General features: G+C 41.3%; 1 protein-coding gene across 2 annotated transcripts in view; it reads left to right on the top strand.

The window, feature by feature from the left end:
- Positions 1–8,336, top strand: part of Spin1 (spindlin 1) — a gene marked incomplete at its 5' end in the record, with an annotated part of 47,954 nt that overhangs the window by 17,251 nt on the left and 22,367 nt on the right. For both annotated transcript variants that reach the window (XM_013506879.1, XM_005408884.2), the window contains 1 exon segment: positions 2,879–2,927. In XM_013506879.1, the coding sequence (XP_013362333.1) occupies positions 2,879–2,927 (49 nt within the window).

Here is an 8,336-nt window from a genome sequence, read left to right as displayed (position 1 = left end):
AAACATACATCTATTTATGAAATAGCATAGGAACAATACGAGCATTACCGTTATGGACAGATTGGTAGGAAATTGTTAATGGCTGCTGTAATACATGTTGGTATCTTCAAAGTGGTTTCTCAAGAAGACAAAGATATGCAAGAAAGATCTAACAAGTAGTTACAGCCTAAGGATTGTGAAAAATAGTGGATTACTTCCTCTTCAGTGACTCCTTTCACTGAGGTGTGATGGCTGGAAGGAAGGCCAAGATTGAAAAGAAGGACTGAGAGACTAGCACCAGTGTCCAGCAATAGGGTGTTTACTTTTTCCTCTATGTCATGATTATGGGGGGCTTCTTCTTGGAGGTAACAGTCTGGCCAGAGGGAGAAGGCAGAGTATGCCCTGGGCCCCTTCACTCCTGTTGGACCAGCTGGTAAGAGAGGTCTGAGCTCTGGGGCCTTCGCCTCAGAGGGCAGCCGACTTCTAGTGGTCACCTTTGCATTCAGGGCATGGCCCACGGGTCTTCTTAGGCAGTCCCTCTTGAGGTGGCCTGGCTTTTGACAGCGGTAGCAGATGAATATAGTCAACGAGTTCTTCTTGGGGCCCCAAGAATCACACTTAGGGTCTGTTTCTCTTAGTGCTGCAACAAAGGCAGCTGTTTTTTCTCAGTCTCTTTGTTTTCTGTCCTTGGCAGCCTCCTCCTCACAGCTATAAAATACTGAGGAGGCAATTCTTACTAGCATCTCAAGTGAGCTATCTGGGGTAAAAGCCATTTTTTGTAGCTTTTTTCTACTGTCTGGGGCTGACTGAGTAATAAACTTATCTTTAAGAATAGTTTGTCCCTCTACTGACCTGGGATCCAGGAAAGTATGCTTTTATTAATGGCTCTTGTCTAAGAAAACAGAGGGGTGTTCTTCCCAGCTTCCCAGTTCATTGGGACCCCCGCAACCACTTAGTGTCCTCTCCCCAACCATGAACACAGGCAGTAGGAATATGCAGATGAAGTCCTCGGCCCACTAGTCAGTCTCAGCACGATCAGGTGCAAAGTGTCCCTGGCAGGTAACCTAGACGCATACCTTCTCCATGAAGGCGGTTCTTCAGAATCTGAATGTTGGGCACCCATGTAATCCATGAAGTCTTGGTGCAGACTTCTCTGGAGCTCCACTTGCTCCTCCACCACAGCCTGTACAGTTAGGGGAAGAATGGCCTCCAGGGGGTCTCCCCAGGTATTGTGCAGGGTCCTCCTGGTTTCTGACTCCTGAATGGCTCTCGCATCCCCAGTCAGCTTGACCTCTGAGTTGTCGGGCGACGGTACTCTCGTGTTCTCCAAGTCCTTGTTCACCCGCTGCTCCTCCGCTGCCTCCGCACCCTTCTGACTCTCAAGGGCAAGGCCAAAAGCGAGAGCTGTGTGGCATGTTTTCCCAGAGGTTTCTCCATGTCAGGGTGGTTCATGCACGTCTCCGGGCAGGCCTGTTGTGTTGGTGCTTCTCTGTAGCATGGCAGTTCTCTACCGTGCGGTGGTGCTGGCCCAAGGGCCGGCTCGTGTCTCTGCACCGCTTCCCAGGCGCCTGCTGCCTGCCTTTCCAGGGGCCTGCATGGCCTCTTGGGCACCTGCAAGGCCAGCATGCCCCCTGTAACAGTCACTTTATCTGCTTGATCTGTTGTGCTATTGATCATATTCAGTGATCTCTTTGTTTTTCATTTCAGTGGTTGATTTTTTTTTTAAATAATACTTATCATTTTTTCTGGTTTTCTTCTTCCCTCCCTCCTTCCCTCCCTCCTTTCCTTCCTTCCTTCCTTCCTTCCGTCCTTCTTCCCTTTTCTTTATGGTCAGTACTATGGCTTGAACCTAGGACCTCAAGCACACTAGGCAAGCATTCTGACACAGAGCTCCATCCTTAGTACTTTGATTTTTATTTTAAGGTATTTTTCTTCAAATTTTATTTATTGTGGAATGGTAGGTCAAACATAGGTTTTTTGCATCCTAGGCAAGTGCTCTGCTACTGAGCTACACGTACTCTGGCTTTATATGTCCAATAATTTTTGGTGGAGTGTTGGACAATTTTTGTGGTTGACCCCTGGGTCATGTCTTTTTTTAAAAGAGTGTTGAATTTTATTTTGGCAAACAGCTACTGGAGATAGATCTGTATAGCTTGTGTTACAGGGCTGTTACAACTTCCTAGGAGGGTAACACCAAATTTTTTGTTGTGTTTTTTTACTGATTGTCCCAGGTGTTCAAGGCAACCTTACCCTTTTATGGCTTTTCAGAATTAGGTGCAAATTTGTGTGTGACCATAAATGGAAGCCTCCACATTTCATGCAGATTTTTGGAGGTCCCCTTTTGCGTGGTGCTGCCCTTGGTTCCACATTTGTAGCCACCATCCCTCCCTTACTCTTGTCTGGCTTGGCATTTGGCAAAGCCACAGTGTTTTTTCTGGCTTCCTCCCTTTTTGTTCGTCATCCAGTAATGGGACTCAGGAATGAACTTAGAACAGGTGAGGGCCTCCTCTGTTCTCAGGTCCAATAGACTCTCACTGCCTGTCACCCACTGTCTGAAACCAGATGCTTCATATATTTTGTCCTGTTTATTTTATAAGAACATAGTTCTATATCATTTACTACTTTTTGGTTAGGGTTGTCACTGTTGCTGTTTTGTCCATATAACTCTGATTTTGTATTTTTAGGGGTGATTTAGAGCAGAGAACTATGGCTTTCGGCATGTTGTCTGCCTATAATACCTCCTTTTCATAAGTTAAATGAATGGTTTTCTTGCATGCTGGCTATTAATGGTACATTTTTAGGACTTATGTAAGCAGTTACTCAGAAATTAATGTTATTCCTAAGTTCTAAAGTATTTTTTTACCCACTTCTCATTGACTATAACTCACCTATCTTGTAGGCCATGCTGGAGTGTCTGCAAACATGATGAAGAAGAGGACATCCCACAAGTAAGCCATTCTGAACCAGTTTTCAGATAGCATGTCGTGACCCTTGGCTGCTTAGCGCATGGGAGCATCTTTTGCATGAGGGGGTTCTCAGCCCACCATGGCCGATGCCCAGTGAGAAACGTTGAGTAGTCATCTTCCCTGTCCCTTTCTTCCTTGACTTGACCGAAGTGTCCCCGCTCTGCCCTTCAGCTGTTAAAAAGCCTTTGAGTCAAAATCTTCCTCCCAGCTTACTTGGAGCTGGCCTGATGACAGGAGATGCAGTGGTGGCGAGAACGGTGGGTACACAGGGAACCTTTCCTGCGTCTGTCCTCAATGGGGTGATGTAGCTCCAATGCAGGGCTTCCCTTGTGGTTCAGTCCACAGTTATACAAAGCGCACTTTTTGCACAAAGGGATGCTATTCTGTGCTGAAAGATTGCCTATAATGTAGTGTTGCCATACTCTGCTTTGTAACATTGTGTTGAATGAATGAAAATTAAGTAGCTGTGTATTTAAAGTGAATTCCCAGTACCACCAAGGGAAAAAATGATAAATGTGTTTTCATCCTACAAGTCAGTAGGTGCCAGGTATAGAAGTCATTTTTTTTGAAATTCTACTCTTAACGATCCATTGGAAGTGCAAGAATCTTCTTAGTAATAGATTATTAAATATGGAGAAGGCCCTCCTTCACCCTATCACTGCCCGAGGCACTCACAGTAGCAGTTATTTGCAGATGACTCACTGTACGTTAGTCACTACACTGTAGTGTCTGGAGAGAGCGAGAAGCCTCTTTGTCGTGAAAGGTCTGGACAAATTAGAAGTTGAACCAAACATGTTTCATCATGTACAGTGCAGATATTCATAATACTTAGGTGAAGACATGGCCTAGAAAGTAAAAATATGAAGGTTATACAAGTATGTTTTTTTTCCTGAGGTTTAAAAAATATTTCTCAGACTTTATTCTTTTCCTTATTTCTTTCCATGGTTTTGCTATATCTGGTGAAATGACAATTTACGTGATAAGTACATGCTCATTATCATGTCATTACTGTAAATGCTTCGTATGAAAGATATCAGTGAAAACAATTTTAAGCCATAAGTATTAGGTAGTGAGGGCAGATAAAACAACTGAAGTGTCAGCTTTGCAAGACCAAAATAGTTCATTTAAAACAGATTTTTGTCACTTAAAATAGAAGACTTTGAGAATGTTAATGTACTTTCTGTTAGCCATTTTTACACTTGCAAAGAAGTTTCCATGTACTCCTGGGCAGTACTGCGTATCCCATTATATCATGGATTTGAGTCCCTAAATTTTAAGAAATTGCTGGGTGTGGTGGAATACACCTATAATTCTAGCACTTGGGAGGCTGAGGCAGGAGGATTGCTGTGATTTCAAAGCCAGCCTGATCTACATAGAGTTTGAGGCCAGCCTGAACTACGTAGACCCTGTCTCAAAAGAAAAAAAAAAGTATAAAAAATATCTACCTTTTAAAAAACTTAATGCATTTATATGCATACCAAATGGAAGAATCTTGTATGTGCTACATTTTGGAGCACTTGGTGTTTTAGCAAGTATAGTTGTCTCAAGGATTAGAATACCTTGCTATGTAACAAAAGAGAGAGGTTCAAGTAAATGGAGAAGATATCATTTCTCTTTCCTGTTGTCAGTGTAAACGTGAAAATGGATAGAGGCACTCAGAAGACTAAATAAAAGTTCCCACTTTCCAAATGGTGGTTACTAATGTGGTTAGAGTGGAGAGAGTAGAGATGGATGCTGGAGCTGTAGAGAAGCTGCCTTGGGCAAGCTTCCTGGGGCCAGTCTTAGAGCTGCCTGTGGAGCCCTCACAGATGCCTTAACTTGTCTGAAGTCCAGCTTACCCATACCTGAAAGCAGGTACTAGACCAGAGCAGTGAGGTTTTCAACTTTTTAGCATAGATTTTTCTTATAAGTAGTGAGGTTTTTACAGAAACCAAATAAAAAGCACAGAGCTGTGGCTTCTGTTCCCTTAATTGCTTTCAGTTATGATTTGAGGCATCTTGTGTTCCCTCTAGGTGTGACATAGGTTCCTGTGATGGTGGCTGTTCCTCCTGCTGCATCCCCAGGGTAGTGAGGGTGGGCTGAGGAAGACCCTCACATGTAAATGCCTGTAGTTGCCTGAAGGAAAATCACAGGAATGCCCAGGGCAGTTCTGCCTGTCCATGTCAGGTGCTGGGAACATTTATGTGTCAGGGTTGAAGTACGCACCCCAAAGTAAATGACATGTCTCTTGGTCTCCTTCCCTTTATCATTTCCCTCTTTCTCTCCCCTCCATCCCTCCCTCCCTCCTGCGTGTGTGTGTGTGTGTGCGCGCGCGCACGCGCGCACGCGTGTGTGTGAGCGGGCACGCACATGCACCAAGGATCAAACCTTGGGTTGGTGCATAGCAGGCAAATGCTTCACCATTGAGTTCTTCTCCCAGCCCTTGTGTTTGATGTTGAGTTTCTACAAATAAGCTTATATGGTTCCTTGAGGGGGGCACTTTGCTGTGTTTTAGGGACAAGCTGATAAATAACTCTTTCTGGGCTTACCATGAAGTTGTTTGGAAAATGAACTCAGAGTGTACTTTGGAGAGAAAAATAGAGCAGGGAGAGTGTTTTAACATTACCAAATTTAATTATAGTTGTTATTTTTATTTTCAACCCCCTACCAATTGAATAGGGTATAGCTTTCCGTTTGAAGAGACTGTCAGAAAGGTTAGCTGGGTTGTGAGATGTTTTTCACTAACTTACATTTAGAAAGTAGACTGGGATGTACTAATCACTAAATAGATGTATTCACAGCCATTTCTTTTTTCTTCCACTTTATAAGACACAAGTACTAATCACTGAGAGAGAATGTCATCTGACTTTTCTTCCTCATTATCCCTGGTGTGGTTTTGTGCAGTTTTCGTGGTATCCTTGTCAAGTAAAAACTGAGCCCTAGATGAGGACACCGATGCCATAGGACATTAAGGTCCTACAGCTAATCATGGAGTATGTCTAGAACTCAGAAACAGGACATTCTCATTCCAGAGCCCACATTACTAACTGTCACACCATATTCTCTGAGCCACATGCTTTGTTCTCTAATCTGAAAAACGGGTCATTTCAGTCATAAACATGTAGACTGGATAACACTTGGTGCCAGCATCTCAATGCACCATGGTGTTGACATTCCCCAGTCTTCTAAATTTTTGAGAGAGCATCTTGCTTTCTCTGCCTCCCAGAGTGCTGATATTATAGGCATGTGCCACTGCGTCTTAATTTGTTGCGGGTCTTAATTTAGAATGTCTAATGCCTTGGTCACCCTTGCACTAACTTGTCAATTTTAGCTGCTGAGCAGCTTGTACATTCAGGGCCCAGTAATTGGGAAGCATGGTTCTGGTTTTGACAGCTTCCCACTGCTGAATCACTGGTGGTATATTTGTGGCCATCAGCATCTTGTACCATTTATGGTACAAATGGATCTAACCTCTTTTATTAATAAAATTAATAAAACTATAAATTAATTGAATATAGTTAGTTGCTTTAGTTTGAATAATTACTGCCCAAATAGAGATATTGATACTATTCATATAGATTAAAAATTATTACAATTATCAACAAATTTATTTCATTAAAAGAAATTTGTATTTGTGAATTTCTTTAAAATATTTTATACATAATGGTGGCTGAATTGTGTAGTGTGCACAAAATGTCATAATGAGTTTAGCTTTCTTTGTGGCCACAGTGGTACCCATTTTTTCCAAGTTTTTTTATTTCTTTGTGTTTTGTTGTCGTTGTTTGTGTATTTTGGAACCAGGAATTGAACTCAGGACCTTGTGCTTGCCAGGCAGGTGCTGTGTTGCTGAGCTATCTCCCCAGCATCTTTCTCTTTTTTGGAGACAGTCTTGCAGTAGTTCAGGCTGGCCTTGAACTCACAGTGGTCCTCCTGGCCTAAGCCTCCCAAGTGCTGGGATTACTGGCATGCATGAATTTTGTTTTACATGGATTTCTTATTGATTCTAAATAAGCTTTAATAGAGTGAAATTTTTTCCAAGTAATTTGCACTCATGACATTTCTTTTTTTTTGGTACTGGGAATTGAACTCAGGACCTTGCACTTGCCAGGCAGGTGCTGTGCCGCTGAGCTATCTTCCTGGCACATGACATTTCTTCATGGGTTAATAGTTCATCAGTAACTAATTCCCTAATTTTTAACGTGGAAATTTTACAAGTACCCCACTGCCATGTGTATAATACTCATTCACAACCACTGTATTGTACCACAAATAAGCAGTTATACTTTCTTATACCATTTTAATGTTTTCCTGAAGGAACTGCAATATGATGACATCTGGTCTGTTAAATCAGTGCCTTTCTTTCCATTATTGTAATCAAAGACCCACTGAGAAGTGTACAGCCACCTGACTCAATGGCCAATCTAAATCAGAGCTGCCTGGCAGAGAGACATGCAAGTTAGCGCAGTCATGAATGTGTTTAGTGAATAGCGTGCTATTTAATTACTACTCACTTCTACCCTCAACACTTTTGGTGGAAAAACTAACTTTGTATGTAAGTTGTTTATTAATCATTTCTTGGCATTTTGGCTAAGATCAAGTGTAAATTGTTCATTAAATAAATTAAATAGAGATGCTATGACAATATTTTAGTTCTTTTGGAGCTAAGAATGATATTCTAAAAACACAGTTGCTCTTAACAAAAAAAGACAACAGAAATTAAATACAGGAATCTATGTCATTAGAATAAACAAATCTGCTTTTATATATAACTTCTCGTATCAGGTTAGCAGTATTAGCACCAAAACTATTCTGGTATTAGGAATTGAATTGAGGACATTGTACTTACCAAGCAGGTGCTGTGCTGCTGAGCTATGACCCTGGCTTAAAACGGTTCCGTCTTACTGTAAAAGTGAAATACTTATCATTGTAGAAAAATGTGAAAACACCAGCAAACACAGAGGAAGAAAATTGAACTGTTTTGAATACCATCATCCACTGTTTATAGCTTTTAATAATTTAGTGTATATTTTAAATCTTTAAAATTATTTTCATGTAATTTTTAACATTTATGTGTTTTTAAAAAGTCTTTAAATTTTCCATGATTTTAATAGTTACATAGTTATTTCATTCTAGCAGTATACAATATACTGTAATTAATCACTGGAGCCTCTTGAGATTTTTTTGTTTTGATTTTCTTTTTGATTTTGAGACAGGGTCTCACTGTAATTGAGGCTGACCTTGAACTCATAGTGATCCTCCTGCCTCAGCCTCCTGAGTGCTGGGATTATAGGCATGTGCCACCACACCTGCTATATTGAATATTTTTTATTTTGAATTTCTTATGTTAGGTATATCTTTTTTTGCACGTCCATGAGTTTTTTTCTGTAAATTTCTAGATATGCATTCATGGAG

This window comes from Chinchilla lanigera, unplaced genomic scaffold (assembly GCF_000276665.1).
Source record: "Chinchilla lanigera isolate Chin_1 unplaced genomic scaffold, ChiLan1.0 scaffold00114, whole genome shotgun sequence".
In the NCBI taxonomy this organism is placed as follows: domain Eukaryota; kingdom Metazoa; phylum Chordata; class Mammalia; order Rodentia; family Chinchillidae; genus Chinchilla; species Chinchilla lanigera.
The sequence above is the reverse complement of the archived record's forward strand: the minus strand, read 5'-3'. Positions and strand labels throughout refer to the sequence as shown.